This window comes from Sturnus vulgaris, chromosome 2 (genome assembly GCF_052056855.1).
Source record: "Sturnus vulgaris isolate bStuVul1 chromosome 2, bStuVul1.hap1, whole genome shotgun sequence".
Classification (NCBI taxonomy): Eukaryota; Metazoa; Chordata; class Aves; order Passeriformes; family Sturnidae; genus Sturnus; species Sturnus vulgaris.
The window spans coordinates 98402092-98428261 of NC_142244.1; the positions used below are offsets into that span (position 1 = coordinate 98402092).

A 26170-nucleotide genomic window follows, 5' to 3' on the forward strand; every position below is an offset into this window, starting at 1 on the left:
CCCAGAATTTCTCTGATTTGCTGATGATTTGTACCCTCCCCATATTTCAACTGTTGCACCCTTGAGTTTTTGTCTTTTGCCCCCAAATTCCCCAAAGCAAAAAATCCTCTTTATCCTAGAAAAAGACCTCCCCCTCCCCCTTGCCTCCTCAGAGTGCAAATTGACAGCAGAACAGCTGTAGAGAAATTGCTCTAGCCACACCTCAGGTTATGTGCTCCCGGGGTGTGACCCACCCTTAGCATGGGGCTGTAGTGGCAAACAGTGAAGCTCTGGCCCATGTGTCACATACATGCTTGATTCAACCACCAATTTTACCCTTTTTTTTTTTTTCCACTTATTAATAAATAAACTTAAGCCCCACACTTATAAACCAAATACTCTTTGCTTTTACAGAAACAGTTGCAGATTTTAGCATTTGGGCATTGAGACTGGAAATCTTGAACTTAAGGTAGTCAATAAAACGTGAATGTTAAAATAACAAGATATGTGAATCTGAGTTCATTACCCACTGACTCTCATCAACTACTCTCCAGCAGACTGATAGCAGATAATCAGATCATTACAGCATTCCAAGACACTTGTAAATAAACACTTTACAAAAGTTGCAAGAAAATATATTTATTCAGTTTTGGCAGAGGAAACAAACATAATAAATATTACAATTTTTACACCCTTCTTTACAAGTTATTTTTATATCACATTTCTGCTAAAAAATTCAGGTAGTATTTAAAATTTTAAAAGAAAACATTCATTGAAAAGTAACTTTTAACGTGAAAAAATATGTAAGAGTGCAAATGTTTTATTTTCTAGTGGCTAGTACTTAATTTTCAACTCCTTTAGAACAGTGCAAGTTATATTTTAGTTCAGTAACACTGCGAGCATCCAATTAATATGCAGAACTAATATGCAGAATTCTGTTAAATGAGTAATACAGACTGCAATTTTTCATGATATAACATCAATTCTCCTCTCAAATAACACTGAAAAAGAGTTTTCCAAATTTCTGTAATTATGACAACACTTTTTACAAGCTTTTTACAAATCCTGCACGTCCCCAGATGAAGCAAAATGAATTGAAGTGGAACCTCCTCAAAACAAGACATCCAGCAGGCACATCCAACTCCCATTCTGACATGTTTATACAGCTCTGTGGAGTGCAACTGATACTTCCTCAGCAGAAGCAGATTCAAGTCCCTTGGGATGTTTATTTTCATGAACAGGAACTGAGGTAGCAATCCCTGAGATTCTCTAGGATGGTTGTAGCTGTGTTTTGACAGCCATCATGCTTTGCTCATTTTCTATGAGCCGTCTACTCAAACCAGTTTTCTTTCAATAAAAAGCGTACAGCATCATCAAAGCCATTTTGGTACAACAATTCCATTTTCTCCTGGTCTGGTGGGAACAAAGCTTGATTGAGTCTTACTAGGTTGGCCAGAGACAGCTGCAACAGAGCAGGAAGCTGCAAATTAGTTTATTAATGCAACTTTTCTAGACATAACTGTTCTGTCATCTGTTTCATGGAGCATATGTAAAATGAAAAGATTGGCATGGCTGTGTCTACATTAGGAATTAACCACGTCCAGGGTCACAGCTGAGTGCCAGGACAAACTGGCACAAACAGTGCACACAGAGTTAAACTCACAGCATCCAAGACAGACTGTCTGCCTGTAAAACTGTCCAAAGTTTCTGAAACACTTCAGCTTTGGAAACACTCCCAACACTGTCTCACAGAGTGGTAGCTGGCACATGTTAAACTTGTGCAAGGAAATATTTTGACAACTTACTAGTGCAAACAACCACATTCTTGGGAACATTCCCAGGCAATGTTTAACATATGACTACACACGTAGCTTGTACTACCAACAAATTAAGAACTACTCAGCATCTTAAGTGGTCACTCTGATCATGTAAAAAGATTTTGGATCTTTATTCTTGAACACAGACTTTAGAATTGTTTACAACAGACTAAAAATATAATTATATTTAATAATGTTCTGAACAATTTATTTATATAATTAATACTTAGCTATTATTATAAACAATTTCGCAAAACAGTTATCATTATTAAAATTCTGACAGATGGAGAGACAGAAAACTATTTGCATTCTAATATAGGTAAATAAAGGTGTACCACCCTTCAATTTATGCAATTACAATATTGCTGAAAGGGAATTATTCTTAGTAATCATTTTTATAGCCCTAAAATCAGAGGTGCTTCAATTCGAATAGTTTAAAATGTCACTTGGGATTGTACACAATTCTGCACATGACCCCAGAAACAATGTAACAGTGCAATTAATTTTCTGCCTCTAAACTAAAGTAATCAGCTTATTTTTCATCTTCTAGATATAGAACACTACCAAGAAATAGACAATGATTGCATATCTTTCCAAGATACATGAAATCAATAATTTCATCTTTTATGATCTTTACAAAGTACTACCATGCTTAATATCTCTCTGTGAAACATAAAGATTCAAAAACTGGTCCAATTGATAAAGGCATTACATAACACTAATTTTAGTAAAATTAAGACAACATTAAAAACTGCCTAGAAAGGAAGTTTTAAACTAATTAGTAATTATTGTTATTCTGTCTTTCTTCCACATTCACCTTTCCTTGTGTTTAAGAAAAAGCTTAACCTGCATTTGCAAAACAGAAAATGCCAAAACTTTACATAAGCTGATATATAAGCACAAAATAGACTCTTAAATATGAACATAACTGCAGAAGTACTTTTTAGTGTTTTTAAGTAAATAAACAAGCAACTTACCATCATATCTTGTTTTGCTAATTTAACATACAGGTCCACACGCCCTTTATCTTCTGGACAGATATCTAACCGACCACTGAAAGGGGAAATTGTCACAGTTCTTCCAACAGGCAAGATAGGAAGGCCATTGGTAAGGCCACCATCAACCCACTTCTATGGGAAAACAGAAATATTTTCGAAGTTACATCAGTACAGTATGATTACAATGCAATACTTTACCCTCGCTTACTCTGCCTCCTCCATTCTCCAAGGAAACTTACCAGTTTCCCTCAAAGAATACAATGATTAAGCTTCAGTAGGTGTCAAATATCAAGAAATTGAAATGTACAAACAGAGATTTGAATCAATGAGCATTTGACACAATGTGCAAATATGCATTATCAAGCTACTTATAAGAATTTTCAGTTAATTAAAGCATAAAATGCCCCATATGGATTTTTCTCAACACATACATATAAAGACAAGAGTGTTAATGTTACACAAACTCCTCTAGAACATTATTCTGACTGACAACAGAAGCTGTACAATCTGTATGTGCAGGTACTCTAGAAGTGCAACCACAAATGACTCCTCTCCTCTTCTGTGATTTTTCTTCCAGAGCCTCATTTCTTCTTAGATATGCTGCACAAGACAGCAGTAGCTGGATGACCTAAGAGGAAGCAGGCCTAAGTCTTCTGCAGGAGTTGAGTATAGTGAAGAATGAGATCTAGGGGCCAAATTCCATCCCAATATAAACAGGACAGCTGTGACACCCCTTGTTAATGTATTATTTATTATTCCTATTTCTTTCTGTGCTTACAGGCATAGCCCAAAATTCAACATCAGTCTGCTGGCTAGACAGATTCACTGACATCATACATTTAGTCTGCTGACCAGATGCATCTCACTGAACTTTATACATCTAAAGTCATTTAGTAATTCTACACTTCATTTATCATCAAGGGAGAGAAAACATTTCTAGCCTGCTGATTCATGTTATCCTAAACTACGTGTTTATCTCTCATTTTAATTGGGCAGAAAAAGTGCTTTTGTCTTCACTAATTATAAAGGAAACAAACATTAACTATGTAAGATGTAGACTACTGCAGACATGCAAAGTCAGGTAAGCTGAAATACTGTAAGGAATAATAAGATTCACCTCAGTGTTTCTTAGGAGTTTCACCTCCAGGATATCATCAAGTTACATTAATACAGACCACTAAAAAGAAATGGCAAATTGTACTTCAGCACCAATCAAGCAAAAGACTACTTTCCTGATGTAAGTGATGCTCTATCTGACCATCATAAATGGCAAAATAATGCCAGTTTTGCATCACAATTCTTCACAGAAACTTTATCACAAAAAATTAAAAAACAAACATCAACAACAACAATGAAACCAAAACCCAAATCAAAAAAATCACTCTCACAAAAAGTAAATTATTGGCTGTTGGAAAGAAACTAGCTCTCAGTGTAGGTACTGCTATACAGGAAACATTAACTCCAGTTACAGTGTTTGTTCCTCAGAAGCCCCTGAAATTCTCAAGAGGTCATCACTTACACAGATCCCTCTCAGCTGTGTCCTTTACTCTCACTTAAAGCAAATCTTACTGTAATTTTACACAGATTTCTCCCAGTGGCACATTTGACTTCCCCTGTGAACTCCTGTACCTTGTGATATGTTGAATCATTCTTTAACACATGGATACATAACAAGGGTGTAGTGGTGGTATCTGTCCATCCTACCATCCATGTGTTTGTCTGCATACACAATCCCCCCATACCACTCTTTTCTTCAGTCTCTCGGATCTGTTTTACGCTCCTGATCTCAAAAATTAAGCTGTATAAATACTAACATTTAGTATTTTCTATGGTCCTTTTCATCCTATTATTTCATTATATGCTATAGCACCTGACCCTTGAAATTAGCTGTTGTCAGTACCCACAATATACCACTGAATTCCTTCACTCTGCACAAACATCAAATTTCTCAAAGAGGAGTGAGATAATTTCACCTTAGAAAAAGAGGTAAAAAAATTAAATTCTAGAATCATTTATAGCTACCTTTCAGATTTCTTAAACTCCCACTACAGCTTTGCTGTGAGTAAAGCTGCAACATTTCTAGAACCAAGGCATTTGTGTCTGTCTATAAATAATAATTTATTATTGATTTATGTGCAATGTTCCTTGGAGTACTAAGTGTCTTTCTGTTGTATTTCCTGCAGTGAAAAGTACAGTAGAATCCCTGTGTAAGCCATGTCAAAGACACCAAAACAAATGACATTATTGATATTTTTCACAAGTGTAACTTAGCACTTTTAAAACTTAAAAGTTCTCACATTTTTAAAAATTCAGATTATTTATTTTTTCCCTTCTCGTCTTAAGTAACTTCAATATTTACCTGAAAATCAAAGCATTTACTAACGCATGGGCAACGCTGTTAATTTAGTATTATTTTCTGCAGATTCTGTTACTTTGTTTTGAGCATTTGAGAGAAACTGTTTGTCACTCAAAAATATTTTAGCTCTATAGTCCTTCATGTTTCCTAGTTGTAAAACATTTATAAAACATTTATTTGCTGCAAAAAGACAAGTGAAGCACCAGCTTCTCTTAATTTCACCAATCAATTCTTGAAAAATGCTTCTTAGTTGATGAGACAAATTCCTGGTAGCTTTTGAACAAATTTCACTAATACTCCAGAACAACGCAAAAACAAAGAAAGTTTTGAAATAACTTGCAATGAAAACCAAGCCAGACAATGAAATTAAGGCTTGACCTTACAGAACCTACTCATTTATGAGCAGATGGTTTTTACAAAGCTATTCCATACAGTCGCACCAACCACAGATTCATCAGAAGACACAGCCAACTCCATCATCTGCAGATCTTTATCTGTCTTGAAAAACTAACCTTGTCAGAGACTCAAAGGACACCAAACCAAGTCAGAGAAAGATAATTTCACATGAAGCAAGTTTGCACTAGTGTTACTGGAAGCTTAGTTGCAGGATATCTGAAATCCCTAACCCTGGCAATAAACGAGTTCAATCAGGTTAAGGCCATTAACAGACTATAAATTCTCATATGTCATCTTACAGTTTCTCTTTAGTCAGATTATTTTTCAGCTCATTAATCAGAAAACACACTATGAGCAGACTAATGTTCTGTCCATACTAACATGAAATTTAGCCTACTGATCCCAAGAGTCTAGCCTGCAGGCATGCATATTTACATGTAAACTTGCTAATGCCCTGTGAAGCCAAATTCTTCCCAAAAAATACTCTTCCTAAAAATAAAACTAAAGTGCAATGTATATCCCCGGGTTCAGTCTCTGTAGGCGTATGGGCAGGCTAGCAACATGTTTGACTAATTAAGCAAAAGTGCACCATACTCACTTACTTACCAACGTGCACAGTGGTAGCTGGTAACACAGCACAAGTAACACAGTGAAAAATTCTAGAAACAGTCCTCCATGACCTGGTGATGGGTGTGCAGGTGACACATGTAGCCCAGAGAAAATCCGGATCAACTGCTCTGAAGTACAGATAAGGCCAGTAGACTCAAGCAGCTAGCAGCAAGTAATCTTGATTCCATGCTGCCATAGACCCATGGCCTAAGGAATTTACCTTCTGAAACTAGTGTAAATGCAGACAGACAGAACCTGGTCTGTTAGATGAATCTTTCAGAAAAGTTGGAATATGATGCTATATGATAGGTGACCTTGCAGAGCCAAATCCAGATCCAATCCACGTACATGTCTGGGGCATGACAGTACATGGCACGTGTCCAGCATGTACATGTACACAGTATGTGCTTTGGGGTTCCTGCTACACAGCCACACTTCCTTACCCACTATTCCAAACCACAGAAGTGCTACTGCAAGTGACAGCTCTCACCCAGATCTCAACATCTGGGACTAAAGAATGCAACTCAGAAGCATTTACAGGCAATAGTTTTCTCAAAAAACATTCTCAAAAAACTCCCCAATACACAAATGCACTGTTTTATAGAGTTTGAGAAAAGTCAGAGCAGACATGCAGAACTAATTCTACCAACAAGTAACAATAAATGAAAGCAACCTAATCCCAGAAACTGCCTTCTCTGGATCTCACTAAAGGAGAGCAGTAATGAGCTTTGGGAATGACAAGGTGCTTTCAAGTAACAGAAGAACCTGTTTCCATTGCTTTCATTGATTTAACTTTTGAATGCAAAAAATACTCAGGAATGAGAACTGTCCCCTAGAAAAAAGGATGCAGTAAAATACTAAAAGGCTAAAAAAATAATCTAAAAGGGCTTAATTAAATATTACAATACCTATACAAATCATAATAGAACTGTTCATCCAGTAAAATGGGCTTAAATAACTTTTGGACAAAGCCAACTTTTCAATTTCTTAACTGAAAGAATACCACAAGACATTTAATAATGATATTTTCTTCCTTTTAACTAATGGCAGAATGAACCTAAAATAGCCATATATTCTCTTTGAAATTGCACAAGCAACATATAGACTCAATCACCAAAGTTCCAGACCCTGGGAAGCTGCAAGCAGTCTCCATTTAACTCAAGCAGTCAAACAATACTGATTTAAACCCTTCCAATATTTCAGCTGATATGTACTGCTGTATCTGTAATTCTAAAGCTGACAAGCTTTCTGATACAATGACTACCTAGCTAGCAGCAAATACACATGGTTTTGTGGGGCTTTTTGGCGGGGGGGGGGGGGGTGTGAGGGTTATAAAAGTTCTAGAGGTATCATTTGTATAAATAGGGAACTGAAATATCACATATTTCTTATTGGAAGAAAGAGCCATTTTCATGCTTTTGAAATTATTCTTGAAGTGTTAATATATTTATATATGAAAGACAAAAAAGTTGTAGGAGCTAGATTGAGTAAAGACAACTGTAAAAACGTTTTCTTATAAGAAATACTAAATATAATATTGAAGTTACCTTCCTTTAAGATGAAATAGTTATGCCATTAATGAACATAAAAAAAGAAAGTTCATAGCTAATGAAAAATTACCTGTCCTTTAAATTCCACTGGCTTAATTCCTGCATACACTGGTATAAAACTACTTGCTAGCAGGACCTAGAAAGAAAGCAGAAAGAATAGAGAAAAAAATAAAAAAATGGCAACTAATAATTTAGAACCAATACATATATTCATACATGTTTACTAGTCAATATACTAGTTTTACATAAATCCACTGTCACCTCAAAATGTCTTTTGTTGTGGTATGTCAAAATGCGATTAAAAAAATTATTCAATAGGGTTTGTTTTTCTATGTCTTGACAGTGACAACTCTAAAAACAAAATACTAAAAATTAACTGAATTATTAATGTGATTCAAGAGTATGAACTCAGTTTTGCACAATGTGAAGTAAATCGATGGTTTCCAAGAAATTAAATATGCATATGATAAAAAAAGCAGTATATTTCTCTACCAAAAAGGCCTTTAGCTCACAAAAGCCTATGACAAGATTCCCAAGTTCCCAACATCAGCTTCTTCCCCAGCCCAGCATCTTTCCTCCTCTCTTCCTCAACTGCATCTCATTGACTTTAGCCCTTTCTCTTAGTTAAGAGAAATGCAGAAGAAAGATTTAGTGAATGGAGTCAAAACCAGGTGAATCCTGCAAAGTTTGAGTCCTTTTCAAGAGAGCTGAAGAAAGCAGTAGTTCGTATAAAGTCACTGAGATCTCCACAGTGAGGAGAGGGAGGACAAGTTTGAAGAACAAACACTTTCAGTTTTTCCTAACACTAACAGACCAGTGTGGACTTCTAGGCACTGCCTTACTTCTCCAAACTAAATACACCAGTGGTCTGTGACTTGCTCCCTCACCAACACACAAACTGTGCCTCTCTCCTCTCTCACCTCCAGTTTAAGAATTGAAAGTCTAGGAATGCTGAACATGATTGTCTTCATATATCGGAAGACTATTTCAAAAGTGGGAGATTATTAAATTAATCAATTATTAAATAGGCCTTTCCAAGTCCACAGGTAATAGTAAAAAAGATAAAAGCTTAACATTGTAGCAACACACATTCAGTTTAGCCATTATGAAAACCTTTGGAATCATAATGCTTGTTTGTTAAGCATTGAAACCAAATCCATTTGAAGTTGATCGATTTCTGGTGGAGGTACAGACGTTTTGCTGCTTATAAAACAATCTGCCCAGCAGTGACTTTTCCATGCCTTGGATGTATGTCAGGCCTACATGATACAGTAAAAAATGATACAATAAAGCAACCTAACAAGCTCTACCCCTCCCCAGTCCTGTGGCAGCCACCAGCATTCAGACAGCTGTACTCATGATACAGGCAGAGGTGAAGGCATGCACAAAAACAGGTATTAGAAGCTGGACTGGAAGATCAGACAATATGAATGTATTTCAATGAGCAGTTATGTGTAATTTTATTACTATTATTCCAACTCACCCTACTGCTATGATAAAGAACAAAAGAATAGAACAGAAATGGCTAAATCAATGAAAAAAATATTGAAATACTAGTAAAATGTACATATTTCCGAGGTCATCCTGATGCTTCTAATTGCCTCCAGGTTAGAAGATTTCACTGCAAAATCACAAAGAATAAAAATCTCCATGCTTGCTACCACTGCATACTATAGCTAGAAATAACAGTGCATAATTTGAGATCAACTTTTCACATAATTATATTTGCATGATGAAATCCTGTAAATTTTGAGGACTGTTCATGTAGAATATAATAGGGTCATAAATTTTAAAAAATATACTTTAAAGGCAAACTTCCAATGCACACTCTGAAGTTCTGTTAACAAATGTCATTTTTAAAAAAGTGGTAACTATAAAGAATCTTTTATTTGCTCTAAGCATCCACAAGGATAGAGAAAGTAGGAATTCCTTCTTATTCTATTTCCTCCTTTATTCTGCTGTATCTTATTCTGTCTTCCACTAAGATACAATCAATTACTAGAAAGAACATCTGCTTCACATGCATCTGAATTGCTCCTACCATCTCGTAACAGCTTATGCATACAATCCTGATCCAAATTTAAAAGGCAGCATTCAGATGAAGAGAAGGGCACTGAAAGATATACTTTCCAGCTACAGTTAAAATGCAGTTTATATACAGTACTTAGCATTACATTGTAACTATTAACCACAAGCATTTGTAGGAATTGTTCCATTTTCTCAGACTTCTCTTACTCTCTTTTGTGATGAAACATAATGGTATCAGTGAAGTAAGAGATGCAAACATTTTTACAGCATCTTGAGATTCTCTACAGTGTTCTCATATACTGCAACAATAAGTTACCTCTTACTTTTAGAAACGTTTGTAGAAATGCCTACAAAGTAGAACTTGAATAACCAATGAAGGAAACACACACAAATGCCAGATGAATTTAGGCAAAAATTACGAAGCTATAGGATCAAATTCTGCTTTAAACATTATTTATATTATGGTAATAGCACCACTGGGAGTAGAAGTGGTTACCTGAATAAACCAGATTTTACTGTACAATTAATAATATACTCTTAGGCCTTGAAGAAACTCCAGCATTTTTATTTACAACTTCCATATTTACCATTATTACCTTAATGAGGTCCTCTCTGGAGGGAAAACTTGAAACCAAGTGATTTTCCCCACTCTTTGAGTTAGTGACTGACACATAGAGCCGGTTCTCAGCTATCTCATGAACATCAGAAGGAAGAATAGACTCTATGCCCTCCCTAGAGGAAAGAAAAGGCTCAGCATTATTCACCACTATTATTTAAAAACCTTTCAAATGCATTAGAGGTGAGCACCCCACAGCACAGAAGAAATATGCACCGTGCAAATACACATTTGGAGAGCTTTTTAACACAAAAGTGATCTTACAGAAGTGTTAAGATAGGTACCTAAGTGTTTTCATAAAATCATAACCGGGTGTTACAGCACCAAAGTTCAATCTTCTGACTTCCTCTGCAAATCCATAGGCAAAGTGCTTACATTTCTGGAAATTAAAAACATTAACTATTAAGGATGTTTAAGTGATGGGAAGCATGTTCAGCTGCAGTACCTAAAATATACTAGAGACTAAAGCTTTAATAAAAGAGTTATTAGATCAAACTGAAGGATTTTCCCATATATGCTTGGTTTGTAACAAGACATGCATAACAAAATGTTGATCCTTTTCTAAGGATTAATTTGTAAGGAAAACAAAATCCCTAATGAAAAGAAAAATTATAAATTTTGAGGGTAGCACTTTAAAAACGAAGGAAAGTTAAAGGCTATTTTTCCATGTATTACCTCTGCTAAATAATCAGTTCCCTAGATCATGCCACTACAAGAACAATCATTTAGTTCAAAGTCTAAAGCCACCTCTTATTTTAAGGTCTACTTCAGAAGTTAAATCAAACACAAGTACCTTAAGATGCTTATAAGCAATAAACAAAAAAAAAAAAAAAATACAATTTCTTCTCACTAAAGCAAAAAACAAGCTACTAGCAAATACACATCTTTAATTAATAAAATACTATGGAAGTATTTAATGAATGGAAAACTACAATGGGCGAGACAGGAAGAAAATACACTGCAGAAAAACAGGCAACAGATTCCTGCACAGAGAACATTTTACACAAGCTGAAATGCCCAGCATTAATGACTGCAGAAAAATAGCTTGAAGTGTGAGTCATAAGAACTCCAAAGGGACAGTAAAGGAATTGGTATAATTTATTTTTCAGCCATAACATGCTGAAATAATGAATTATGATTGAGTGCTTAAGACTCTGTATTCAATATTTGTAATTCTTTTTTTATCCTTTCATGCAGGCTTTTTTAATTATTTTAGAGACTTCAGAAAAAAACTAAATTCAATCTTATGCAACCTTCTAAAATTGGTACTTTATAAATTCCCCCACATTCACCTATACAACTACATAAATAAAAGATAGTTTGGGTTTCCTGGATTGTTAGGTCCATGCATAAAGAACAAATATGTTGTTAGTAACAAAATGAATGACTGAGTAACTAAAGAAAGGAAAGGAGAACAAAAAATGAGAGACATAAATGTATCCTATTGAGGAGGAGGATACAGCATCTATGGAAAGGAAAACAAGGAAGGAGGTGGGGTGAGGATTAACATGAGATCAGAGCCAGCTGACTGAATTAAACTTCCTCTCATCACTTGTATGACAAAGCACTCATCTAAGTGAAAGGTAGAAATGTAGTTCTTGCATCCACCTTCCTTATATGGCCTTTGAATAAATCTATCAAAAAGTTCACTAAGAGGTTCACACCTCTTAAAGAAACTATTTGTGCTAGTTGGCCTCACGTTGGTTAGATTTGCACCTTTACCCCATGAGATACTTGCCATTGCCAGCTGAAAGCCAATTAAAATATATAAGGCACATTCAGACACTTCTCTCTATAAATGCAGAAGAAATCCACAAAACCCCACATAGAAGCATGCCAGAAGTACTAAGTATCTAAGATGCTTAAATAAAGTTATGGGGAGCTAAGAGTACCAAACTAGGGAAATGACAGAAAACTACCTTCCATATTACAAGTGCTAAGAATGAACTGCACCTAGACTGTCAATTTCTGCTCTCAAAAGGGACTTCTTATGGCTATGAATTGTTTTAGAATCTGAGTGCTATAAGCTTTAAACACACATCTACATTTTAAATAATGACCGAGGCCATGTTTAGAAATTTTAACTATTTGTATTAAGCAAACTTGATCTCAAACATGATCAAGGAAATTTTAAAATAGTTATCTATAACTAAATAAGCCTACTTAGAACTCTCAAGTCCCACACCTTTACGAACAGTGACAAAAATCTAATATATGACAGAAAAACATTTGGAAACTGTCTTAGAACAGCAACAGTCAAAACAATAAGTTTTCAATATTACATTCTCTCCAAGATAAGGACATGTTGCATTACAGCTTGGAGACTAGGAGATGTAGAAAGTCCTAATTATGGTTTATCTAACATTGCCATCTCTGCAGAGAGAGGGGGGAAAAAGCAAAAAAAAAAAAGAATTAACTGATTAGGACCTACGTCTGTGGGTACAAAATATTTCAAGCTAGAAATGTAGTAAAGATAATAATATAATTATCCTAATGAGAAAAGTTAATTCTATTCAGTACAGAATGCTGTCTTTACTTAAATTCCATGAGAATTGGAATTATTCCCACTGACAAAAGAACTCTCAGTTTTCCATTTAAACAACAGAATAAGTAAAAAGTACACGAAAATGAAAGGACTAGAAAAGTTCATTAAGCTTTCCTTAGTTTACAATAACATGACATCTTTTCAAGGAAAAATATAACAGACGCAATAACACACGTAATACAAACTCAGTTTCCACAAACAAAAAATAAAAGCTGTTTTAATATTTTTACTTAGAAAGATATTTGTAAGTTGGACCAGGATGAGAACAAGGGCTCATACCCAGGGTCTGCAATAAGCAGAAAAATTTCCTTGGGCTAACAAAGGGCTGCTATGCTCACCACAAAGGAAATTAAAGTCAGAGGTACACATTATACCAGGCAAACTTGAAACTGAACTACCAGTCAGAGGTGGCAGAAGGGGAGTAATGCCTGCACAGAATACAATGAGGCTCTCTCCACAACAGAGTGCAACTCGCCTAATACCAAGTCATATAAAGAATGCTCACAGGGGAGTGGGGTGGGGGAAAGAAGCCAGGGAAAAACCTACTGCTGAAAGCAACAGCTATATAGTTAATGCTGCAAGCTGAGTTCATATCCCAGCAGAAACAACCAACAAACAGAAATATCAGTGGCAAAGTGGCGTTTGGCTGAGACTATTATTTGAATCAAATGAAGTGAAATAAGCAAGGCCTAGAGAAAGATATCAAATGCTCACTTGGAATTAAACGTAAGCGTAACTCTAGACCAAAAAATCTAACCTAGCCTGTTTTCCCCACAATAATTAAAAGTATTAAAGAAATACTAACATTTTGGCAATACCTGGTCCTCCACATTTATTAAGGCAAAGTCACTACAGACAGTTCAGGATGTCAAAGCAACCTGTGGGGGGGGAAACCAAGAAGACACCAAAAAAATCCCTAATGCTCTCCATAGTATCTGTAACATTATAATTTAATGTTAAATATTATAATTAACATTATAATCACTGATAATCTCTGCATGACACCATATCCTAGGTGAGAAAGGAGGCATCTCTGGAGATGGAACAACCCAGACACGTGTCAGAACAGAATGCTGTGAGAGTTAATACTACTGGGTGCTCTTAAGGCATGGGCTGCACTGAGTCTAAAGGAGATGCAAAAGCCTTTAACGTTGTTCAGTGGAGCACAGGCAGCAAGAAAAAGACCTGAGCAGGTGGGAGCTGTTTATGAAGAAACACTCCATCTACCATTCATCTCCTTTCAGAAAAGGTTAAAAGGGTGGTGCTATGCACTTGCTTAACAAAGCCTATCTATCTCTAGCCAACAGAATAATGATTCACTTTGTAATGTACCATCATTAAGTAAATATCTATTTTGGTATATTAAAATATACCTGTTGACTACAAATCAAGATTCAAACACATGTGATTTGTGTGCTTAAAATGTAAGGTTCAAATTAAATATTTTATCATTAACATTTTTGCGCATGAGTCACAGATGCAGTTAATGAAAACGATTCAAGCGTCCTGCTCCTAGCAAGTAACAAGAAGAAAAAAAAAACAAGACACAAAACATTTTAATAAACTTAATGTAAGATGATTATATAAAAAAAAAAATGTCCTTTGAAAATTATCATGGCCTATACCTACGAGTTTATTAATTTACCTCTATATTTTCTGGCACTGCTAACAAGACAGCGGCAGCCAGAGATCCCGCAGAAGCTCCAGCAAAAGCTTTCACATCTCTCAGTAACTTCTTACCATGCCTGTGAAAAGCAGCTGCTGCCCCCAAGTGGTAAATGCCCAGAAAGCCACAAGCTGCAAAGGACAGGTTGATGGGTTTCATTTGGGCTGTGGAAATAGCGTGTCACGGTCAGAAAAAAATTGTCTTGCAATATACATTTATTCTTTTTGCATAACATACTCTAACCATATTAAAAAACACAAGTTATTTGAGAACAGTAAAAGCTTTTGATTACTAAGTACATCAAATAATCAGCAGTTAATTTAGCACTTCCAAAACTGAAAACAACTCTAAATAATCCTCAGTACAGATAATTTTTTAAATTAATCAAAAATATATAACTTCATATACAATATAACTACATATTTTCACCTCATTTGTCGAAAAGTAGCTACACAAAAGTCATTAAAGAATACCTTTAGAAGAACATTGTTAGCCACCTTTATCAAAAAAATCAAATTAATTATAAACTGCTGGTTGCTGTCTCATCAGGCAGTGACAGGATTGGGAAAATGGATTCAAATTGAGAGAAAGTTAAGACTGGGTATTTGGAAAAAATTCTTTACTGTGAGGTGGTGAGGCACTGGAACAGGTTGCCCAGAGATGCTATGGATGCCCCATCTCTGGCAGTGCTCGTGGCCAGGCTGGATGGAGCTCCGAGCAGCTTGGCCTAGTGGGAGGTGTCCCTGCCCACGGTGCCTCAGAGCCCAGGGCATTCCATGATTCTATGATCATACTTCCCCCTTACAGAAGCAGAGCCTTGAATCCATTATAATTCCCTAAGAGAGGAACTAATTTGCTTACTAGAATTATTAATAGACAAAACTTTAAAGTAATTACTAGTTTATAAAAGAAAAACACAAAACATATTGTCGCTACTGTTAAAATAAGGAGCAAAAAGAAAAAAGTAAAATACAAAGCACTAAAGGCAGGAAATTACACACTCATCCAAAGATGGGTAGAAATTTAAAATTAACAAAAAAAATCCAAAAATGGGAAGCATAAATTCAGATTATTAGGGATAGTAATTTAAATAAACAAAATTGAATGCCATACAATTTATTAGCTCTTCTCTTTCTGCAAATAACTACATCACAAAAGGAAGGTATTCCAGATTGCATTTTACAGATAGAACACATATTGTACACATTATCTTAGTATAGAATTAAAAATAACCCCCTACTGTACTTGGGTACATCTCAATATGAATGGGAATAAAAAACATAAACTTTTACATCCATCCTGCTGAAGAGAGGCAAACACACAGCACCACATTTTTGTTAAAGATACCTCTTCATTTCTGAAATGGGAAGGGCAGGAAAGATGAGAATAAGAAACAGCTTTCAAAACCGTTAGATAAGAAGACATGCTAAACCCAACAGCTTTACCCACAGCATGATTAAAATCAGACCTAATGATCTGACCAAGTTTGCTATTTTACTCAGAAAGACAGCATCTCATAGTGACAGGGACTATTTGGTGCACCAGTCAGTCTGCTAAAACATGCAGTTTACCAACTGGGCTGGAAATGCTTCCATATTCTCTTGGAAGTAGGAATACCAGTAAGAAACCTAATGCATTTTTACTCATAGAAAGTACTAGAGGTTGGCTCTTACTCTGACAATGAGAGAAAGGCATTTAGAATGAAGCAAGTGATAAACTGATTTAATATTTTTGAAAAAAATGGTATTTTCATTTAAAGAAAAGCCAAGTGTATTGAACAGAAGGTAAAAAATCTTTACTCAAAATGTTACTGGAAAACAACAAACACAACTCTACTTTGATTTTCTTTTAATAGAGCAGAAGAAAACTAAAACAGTCTTTGAAGTATGATGTCACAATGTGCTTCATTTCAGGATTGTTAAACTCTTGGGAGTTTAACCAGCTGCTGCAGCTGTGTCCATACCTTCTACAAATTAGGAGCAAAGATTCATTTGCATCACAGGCCACTCGACAAAATGGTGAGGCTGGTTAAAGCAACTGCATTCTTATGTAGGAATGGAAGAATCAACTCCCATTTCTCCCATTTCTGCTAATATGAAGCACTATATGAAGTAAAGATTATGTTTATATAGCTGATTGGTCAAAAAGTATGCAAAGTATGAGCTCAAAAATCCAAAGAATTACACCTAAAGGACCCATGAAATGTAACTAAGAAATGCAAGTGTAAGATAATAAGGTTATGTAAATCAAAGTAAGTATATGGATGCTTATGTACACGTATACACACATTTAAACCTTTTATAAGGCTCATACTCCAGAAACTATCCCTCTCTGCTAGAAAAACAATTAAATGATCACAAATAAAAAAATAAGAGAACCACAAAGAGTATCTAAAGCATGGTTACAGTAAAAAACTTCAGATTAAAAGGTTTTATTAAAAAAAAAAGTTCCCTACAAATGTGGAAGAAAAATCACACTTCATTGTATAAAGAAGTGGCTACTACATTTTCGCTAAAGCAAAAACAGAAAAGGACGCTGTGTGAACTGAGGAAACTATTTGAATCTCAGATCAAAAACTACTGAACATATGTGACTAAAGTCAGATATCCATACCTCCTCTTACACACCTTCATGAGGAAATTGTAGTTTCTTAGACAAGTTTTAGTCCTATGTATCAGCTACTCGGAGTAAGCACTACCCTCTTTCGAATGTCTGGATACACGGCATTCACTCTTTCATGTGAGTTGTTTTTTAACACTTAGACCCCACAGTTTTCTGCCTCTTTCATTTCCCTACCCAAGTGAACAGAAAAGAGAGATTACTGAATGAGTATTCATATCAGTTGCTTGACTGATAAAAGGATTCAGTGAGAGAAGAACATACAGGAAGAAAAAACAGCATTAAGATTTCAAGGAATTTCAAGGAATACTGTTCAAGAATGCTGCTAGTCTCACACTCTGTGAAGAGCAAATGATTTCAAATCCAAAAAAAATTAATTAATACAACATAAAAATAAGGTAATTATTTTTTACTTTTAGTGAACAGAAGTATTTAACTCACTGGTTGTATGGCATGCAATACAACACTGTTTTACAGATTCCACAAGAGCACCTCAAATTAGGAGTAGCAACAGCATAGCTGTGTTACCCAAACACTACATTTCTATTAACTAGGATCAATTCCTGAAGTATTTGTCACATACAAAAAAATTTTAAAATTCCTCAGTACAAATGTTAATTGGCAGATTACATTCATCCTCAAATGACAGATTCACTGCTTACATCTAGCTGCATGACTGAGAAATGGGGTATGCACATACATCTATCAACCCTCTAAGTGAGCAAATAATAAGAAGGAAAAATCACTCAATCATAGAATCATTCAAGTGACTTCTTGCCCAATCTTCTTATGCTTAAAACAGGGTCAGCTACCAGATCAAATTTGGTAAACTCAGGGCTTTACCTGGTTGTTAATTTGAAAATCTTGTAATGTTTAGCTCCTAAGTGACATCTAGCGTTTGTCTGTTGCTGGGTGAAACAATCAGGTCTTCTTTCATTTGTTCAGAATATAAAATCAAAAGAGTATTGCAAATTCTCAGCATTACAAAGAAGAAACAGAACATTAATATCTTCAATCAGTACTATGCATCCACCTGCAGGAAAGTAGGTGGAACTGAGGCCTCTCCAACAAATCTGTAAAAAAGCACTTAACTTACAAAGGATGCAGATGACAAAGATAAAACAGATAAATAAGCATCATGGTTCGATAAGGAACTACTGCTTCACAGATAGAGTTAAGCAATGTAGTTGCACCTTGCAAACGAATCTCCAAATAAGCGGAAAAGATAAGAAAGTATTTGTTAGATGAATGTCTTGTAAAATTAGGAAGGCAATTAATAGGAAACCAGACACTTTTAAAAGAATTCTTGCAAATATATTACAGCATCACTCAATTTGCCAGATATAATGGTGTATTTCAGACAAAGTATGATTCAAAAATGTCTTTTGCTTTGATGATCTGCTAGATTGCTGCCTTTTTGATCAAAGAAGTATAGTATGATTATAAGAACTCCAAAGAGCAAACAGAATTTTAATTAAGTATACATTATGACTATTCCCTGATAATTTCTTATGGAGTAACAAAAATAGGACATAGTCACATGTGGACACAAACCACTTTCTTCAGCTGCCAGAGCAGAGAGCAGAAATCTTGCTATCTTAGAAATAGTATGAAAAACCTGTTTCACAAGACTTCAAAACAAATATTATTAAAGAGTTTATCATAAATTGTTTTTATAAGGATAGTAAGGGTGTTAATAACTATTAACACAAAGCTGTCATATTGGCATGTCTTAAGAAAATGTCTCAATGAACCTTGAAGATGCACAAGTACATTTCAGCTGGACAGTGCATCTTATGCAGAGACATGATATAAACAGAGCAAACACTTCTGCCACTTCAAAAAATGTCATCTTACATGACATTATAAAATAATAACATATAAAGATTTCAACTGGCCAAGGGGATAGAAATGCTTCTGTTGTCTACAAGAGAAAAAACAGACGCATAAGAAAAGATATGTACAAGAACACTGGGGTTGTTCAGTTTCATTATTTTGCAGATAATGCAGGATCATTCAGGAATAAACATAAATCTAAGATTACCACATCTGCAGAAAAAAGCCAACCCACTGGTGATTAAAAGTCTACTGGAGAGTGGGGGCATTTCTGCTTACTCAGCAGTATCTCATCCATTTTGTAACGCAAAACTTTAAGACAACGCATGAAAGGAGACAAGGCTGAAAAATTATGATGTAATACCACACAGCTTTCTGAGGACAGGTACTGTCTTCCTGATGGTCATGCATATGAAATAGCACAACAGTTTCTCATAGAGCTGTTTCCTGAGCAATGTAATTACATAAACATTGTACCATCCCAGTGTCTTAACCTGTCATAACTACCTCCCTGTCATCCCACTTGTAAACAGAAGCTGGAAATGCCCAAAGCAACTGAATACAAACACCTTTACAAACAAAATCTAAATATACATAGAATGCAAATGACCAAGCACCCTGAAGCACGGAAGCTAAAATGCATGATGCATAACAGCACATTTGAGGGTAAGTTATTAGCAAAGAGTGACAAAACAAGCAAAGTCACAGAAAAAACTGTTTAGCTCGGCAGCTCTGCTAAAATAAAAGGTCATAAAGGTAACTACTAATTTACCTGAATCAAAAATCACCACTAATACAGAAATGTTTGTTTTTACACATTTCTAAGAGGAAAAAAGTGCACTAGCATATCAGCCTTCAGTGAATATAAGAGTTTGACGAAGTTGAAAGAAAAAAATTAATAAGTACATAATCTAACTGGCCATAAAGAACCTTAGGGAAATCGTGAGTTTTTGCAAACTGTAACCTTTGTGTATAATCTCCTTAAAATCAAAAAAAGAAACACATCACATGATACAAAACTTTCAAGTTAAGATTCTAGACCTTGATCCCTAAGATGTCAACAGAGGCCAGGGAAGGCTGCCTTCTCCAAACGAGGGTGGCAAAAGGTTCAGTACCTTGTAACGAATGATGTCTTCCATCACATACTCCACTGGGACTTTTGCCAACAGCTATTTTGGTTCCCTCTGCACTAGTAGCCATACTTCTATCAACTACTGATTGTTTATCATTTACCTTGGAAACCTACAATCAGAGAGTGAGCCATATTACCATTAAAAAGAAAAACAACAGCAATATGACATTATTTGACAATTGTTAAGCCATCCAGATGAATTTTGCAATTGCTTAGCCGCCACAAAACGAGTTCAAACCTCAGTGCTCCACAAGTTATGCTATTTGGATATACCAGTGTCCAAAATGAGCTTTGTGTCCTTTACCATTACTTTTATTCATATCTACAGATGTTTTTATCCTCCCTTATCCATCCATTTCCTCCCCAGTCTCTGTTGTGCAACACTGCATCTGTAAGTAATTTTTCAGAGAATTCTTGTCCTATTCTTCACTTAATGACTGTCACTCCAACTAATCAGATAGCCTGTCAGTTATCTTGCACTACTGTCTGAAGTACAGCTTGAAGGAAATTAACATTTCTTCCCTACTTAGAACTATCAGACTCAAAAATTCACTCTGAAACACTGGTACTCCAGTAATTATTGCTGCCTGCCCCTTTATCTTGATAAACTGAAGGCATCGTCAATACAAAATTAATACTGCAAAATCAAAAGTTTAGCTCTCTAGGGTCTAAAATAAATTATTTTATCACTGTATTTATACTCACCACTTATATCTTTAGAGAATCACAAAAATACGTACCTGGAATTTAACTCTGTTATGTGACACTCTTACAGTGCAATAGTTTGAAATTCCAATCCAGAACTGCTGAGTTTTGGGAAATATGCAACTACACAATCGGCCTTCTTTCATCTGGAGCAACAGTATTTGAGCACTACAAAGCTTGCTGGCAGTCCACATTTTAGTAAAAGTGATCTCTGGATCCAGATGACGTGGTAATCAAACTGATGCTCGCAGAAGCTGTTTTACCAGGAAGTTACAAAGGTAACATCAATAGGTGAGCTTGGACACCATAAAAGCACAGGGTGGAAACCTCCTTTTAAGCATAACCTGTTTAAAAGACATTACCCACAAAAAAAAAAAAAAAAAGTAGTTGAAAGGTTCACATCAAGGCCCTGATATTGTAACAAGGCCTTCCTCACACCCATCCAACCCCAAAACACAGAGGCATTAACAGTTGATTCACTTGACAATGAAGATGTTTTGTTTAGTAGCTCCTCTCCCTCTCACCAGCCCCCACCTCGTACCGTGTTCTTCACCACTAACTATAAAGACAATTGTTCAATTCACAGACAAGAAGGACTAAAATTGCTAATAACGGAGAACCCCGAACGAACAAACTGCTCCTTAAGGTTAACAACGTGAATACATTGCTCCTTCTACCTCAGCTGAAAATTGTGGATGCAGTGATCTTGAAATTTCAAACAACTTGTTCACTAAAAATGCCGCTATCAAGATCCCAGTAAGAGACACTCCAGCATGCTGGCTGGTACAAGGTAAGCCTCGTCATTTTCTCATTACTAAGAAGGCAAAGGGGTTACTCACACACCCAGTGTAAGCCTGGTTTACACCCGGACCAGAAAGAAGAACGTATAGAATTGTGCTCGTTCAGACGAAGAGCCTGACCACTGCAAACAACCCCACTGTGACCCTGTGGCAACGAGGTCTCGGCGGAACTCCGCCAACTTCCAATTTAATCCCAACCTAGTGAGTTAAAGGTTTCATCTCGTGCGCCATGAGATCAGGCCTATGGTGCAACTGGATTTTTCCTATCTCCACTTTTTCTCAGCGAGCAACCAAAACAAACAAGCAAAACAGCCGAAACGGCGAGACAAGTTTTTTAAAGCCAGCAAACACAGAACGTGAAGTGACAACGGCGGGGCGGACAACGCCAAAGCGCAGCCACTGCGCCTTCTAACCTTGGGCACTTACAGCAAGCGGGCGACTCCTACGCGGGTCACGGCCCTGCAGAGGTCAGTCACCTCAACGCCGTCCCGATCGCCCGCTGCCTCCCCGCAGGCCTCCTGCGGGGCTAACGCGGCCCCCGTGAGGCACTGTGCCCTCCTCGGCCCCCTCTCCCCGGCAGCGGCCCCCCGGCACCGCCGGCAGCAGCCACGGATCGCGGCCGGCACCCGCAGGTGGCGGCGGCTCCTGCCGGCCCCAGCCCCCCCGTGCGCCTGCGCAGAGCGGGGAGGAGCGGCGGGACAGGGGCGGGCCCGCGGCCACTGAGGCGGCACCGCCCCGCCTTCGCCTTCGCCTTCGCCACCCGCCGGCGGCGGGCCCGGCTCTCCCCGCCGGTGTTGTCGCTGCTATCGTGTGGGCGGATGTCCCCACCCTCAGCACAGCCCTTGTGCCGAGTCGCGGAGCGGGTAACAGCGTCCTGTTGTTGACAGAGTGGCCTCCGGGCAAAAAGATTATAAAGATTAATTTTATTATTTTTTTTTTTAATCAGTGTTCCCGTTTTACTAAGGTGAGTCTACTCACCGTTCTGTCAGGCCTGAGCCAGAGGGAACCCGGCCCCCAGATGCAAGATGCAGATGGATCCTACAGCCAGCAGCGGAAGAAGACGGGGGGGGGCAAAGATGCCAGTGAAACAAATGTAGATGTGTGAGCTCTCCCTGGAGTCTGACTGACTGGGTTCAAACTAAGCTTGTGAATAAACAAACACTATATTAGGTGTCACACAGATTTGTCTCCTGCACCTGCAGTATCCATTATCCGTGTTCTTTCCAGTATCTGGGAGATGCTGCAATACATTTGAGACAGAAGAAGGTGCAGTTGTCTTCTGCAACCTTCTGTTGTCTACAGGGTCTCTTCAAAGCTTAGCCAGCTTTTCAACTGCTGTAGAGCAATAGTTAGAAAACAGAGCGCTGGGTCTGTTTTACAGCATTGACACCATCTTGTGGAGTTACTGCCTGCTGATTTCATCATCCTGCACTCTTTCTCCATGTTTACAGGATGAGATTTTAGATGAGAATGCCAGATGAGGCCTAGTGGTAGAAAAAAAATTCTTGCCTTAATTGTAGCCAGGGTTCTAATTTTTAGTGGTCAGTACTGTCATTAAGACCACACTTGCATCTAAATTAATACTTGGTTGACAGCTGTGGCAAGTCACAAATATGTCAGGAGGACCCTTCTTTTAGATGTGGACTCAAGTACATTAGTTAGCCTCTTGGTCCTTCTATGCTGTGTCTGATCTATTAATGAATTGGAAAATATGTGATATAGATGACCCTTTCTGAGTTGGTGGTAATTAACCCCTAAATCGAGGTAAGTTACAAGTGTAAACACAGCAAGTCGCTGAAGGACAGCAAACAAGATGGTGTCTCACATACAGCAGCTGGCACTCAAAGTCACAGAACTGTGGGGCTTGGAAGGAACTTGTTGAGATATCTAGTCCAACTCCTTTGCCAAGGCAGATTCACCTGAAACAGGTGACAGGAACAAATCCAGGTGGGTTTTTCAGAGAGGGAGACTCCAGAACCATCCTGGACAGCCTGTTCCACTGCTCTGTCACGCTCTACGTGAAGAAGTTGTTTCTCAAGTCGAGGTGCAACTTCTTGTATTTTAGTTTATGGTGATAAAAGAGAAACATTCATGTCTCCTTTGGCCTTAGCACTTCTTAAGGTTATTGAGGTGCTAAAGCATGTCCAGAGAAGAGCAACAAAGCTAGTGAAGGATCTGGAGTGCATGTCCTATGAGGAGTAGCTGACAGAGCTGAGGCTGTTTAGGCTGGAGAAGAGGAGGCTCAGGGAGACTTTACCACTCTCTGCAACTGCCTGAAAGGAGGCTGTAGCCGGGTGGGGATTGGCCTCTTCTCCCAGACAGCCAGTGACAGGATGAGAGGAAATGGCCTCAAGCTATGCTGGGGAAGATTCAGGTTGAACATCAGGAAGAATTTCTTCATGGAAGGGATTGTTAAGCATTGGAATAGGTGGCCCAAGGAAGTGGTGGAGTGAGCGTTCCTGAGAGTGTTTAAAGAAATTCTGGGTGTGGCGCCCAGTGCCCCAGTCTGGTTGTCACATGGCAGTGTTCAGTCAGAGGTCTTTTCCAGCCTCATTGATTGTCATTCTTTGGCTCCCTAACTCAAACTCAATCCATTCTTTCCCATAGCTAGACATGATCAGACCTTTATCCTTAGAGTATCAAAGCTTACTTCATCTACTGCATTTAGAAAAATTTATCTCTACTCAACCTTTTTATAGCATGACATTCATCTTTCATTCTTTGCTCCTTTAGTAGTTGTTCTTTGGAATTCTCTGACATTTTCTTAAGAATAAAGTGCACCAAAGAAATCTTACATGAGTTACACAAGTGCTTAAATGGCTTTAAAACATGGTGTTTGTCAGAACAAGTATTTTGGAGCACCCATGCCTTTAAGGAACAAGACATTTGAAAGCGTGTGTAAAATCATTTCCCAAAACAGACTAAGCTACGGGAGCAAAGGGAGCTTTCAGTAACTGCACTTCAACTTAGTTACATATTTGGTCAGCACAATTAAGCTGGTTAGTGGTGTGACTACTATACCATGTCTGTCAATAAGACTGAATCCTTGCTTCAGAAATTTGAGGCCCACATGGAGAATGAGGAGATATATAAAGAAATCATTGAGGATGAAACTTAAATTAAAGGTCTTCTTTTATTACTGACAAAAATGCTGTGTGTATAATTCAGATGCAGACATGTAAAAATATGTCTCTTCAATAAGCTCTGCAGAATAAATTTAAATGGAGACGTTGGATGGTTCTAGTTATGGATAGGTATCATGAAAGGATTTAATCCAGCTTTTGCAATGTTTATTCAAATTGGCCTTTATCCAAATGCTGATCAATTAATTGAAACGTTCAAGGAAATGTAATGACTTATGGCGTTATATTAATATTTACGGCAGAAACATATAGTAGTGCATCACAAAGAAATGACGAGCTTTTTTTATAGGGTAAACATAATAGTGCTAAGCAACTGATACTCAAAGCTATGGGTTTGACTGGTGACTATTGAAAACTAATTCCTTTCCTTATGGCCCTTGTCACCTTCATGGCAGTGCAAAAATAGAGTGCGACTCCCTTTGTCTGCAAGTCCATGTAAGCGCCTGTGCCTGAGGATACCAGGTCCTTGCTGAAGGTATGCAACAATGGCTCGGAATTCTGAAAAAAGTACTAAGTTGCAGGAGGAAAAAGAAAACACTGTCAGAAAGTCTGAAGAGGAGATTGATGTAAGATGAGAAAGCTGCAATTGCAGACAGGGTAAGACAAGGGAAAGCACTGACATGGGCAAGTATAAAATCATCAAGTAAAAACAGAGTATCAGGAGACATGACTGTGGCTGTGCTCCAGGGAGCTGTAGGAGCTGCCCTTTCTCCTTCCTGACTTTTGCCTGCCTAGCTAGAAGAGCCTCTGCATATGTCTTATAAAAGGTGGTGAGCACATTAATTAATTAGTGAACATGTGGGTATGATAGCCAGTAAATAATTTTTAAACTTCTGAGTATGTCCTGCTCACAGAATCGCTTTGTGCTTGGCTAAGGTGTACGAACAGGGACACAAAGAGTAATGATTACAGGACAGTAAAGTTGACAGATAAAGCATATGTGGGAATTGTTCCCCCAAAAAGTCAGTTCAAAAGAAAATACGTGCTCTCAGAATAAAAAAAAAGACGGTTTTGGAGGGAGACTGGTGACCCTTGATCCAGCCAAAAAGTCAATAAATATTTTCTAAAAAACAAACAAACAAGCAAACAAAAACACAAAACAAAACAAAGATTCAATGTTGCCAAGGGATTCATTGGGGGAAAATAATCAATGAAAAACCTCAAGGAATCATTATAAATCTGGAAATATAAAGCAGATTTTGGTCATATGTTGAAAATTGTCTTTAGAAATTTCCTAGTAATCTTATGACCTACTGAACACAACATGGAAATATTTAATGACATTAGGAACAATCACAGCAGAGGTAGTGGGTTTGCACTTTCGTTCTTTTTTTTCCCCCCCCCCACTCTTATGTTTTTGCATGATTTTATCGTA

General features: G+C 37.3%; 1 protein-coding gene across 4 annotated transcripts; it reads right to left on the reverse strand.

Moving 5' to 3' along the window:
- Nucleotides 1–602: 602 nt before the first annotated feature.
- On the reverse strand, nt 603–22232 carry PNPLA4 (patatin like domain 4, phospholipase and triacylglycerol lipase). 4 transcript variants are annotated; one of them, XM_014882444.2, is made up of 9 exons: nt 22079–22232; nt 20888–21196; nt 20131–20257; nt 14540–14724; nt 10634–10728; nt 10330–10465; nt 7776–7841; nt 2774–2926; nt 603–1441 (listed from the first exon to the last, which is right to left on the reverse strand). In XM_014882444.2, exons 2-9 carry the CDS (start codon nt 21044–21046, stop codon nt 1310–1312), a joined length of 1053 nt encoding a protein of 350 aa, XP_014737930.1. In that variant the 5' UTR covers nt 21047–21196; nt 22079–22232; the 3' UTR covers nt 603–1309. The 4 variants fall into 4 exon arrangements, with proteins under 4 accessions (XP_014737930.1, XP_088016308.1, XP_088016307.1 ...); XM_088160182.1 differs by lacking the exons at nt 20888–21196; nt 22079–22232 and having other exon boundaries at nt 14635–14724; nt 20131–20171; XM_088160181.1 differs by lacking the exons at nt 20131–20257; nt 20888–21196; nt 22079–22232 and having other exon boundaries at nt 14635–20077.
- Nucleotides 22233–26170: the final 3938 nt, after the last annotated feature.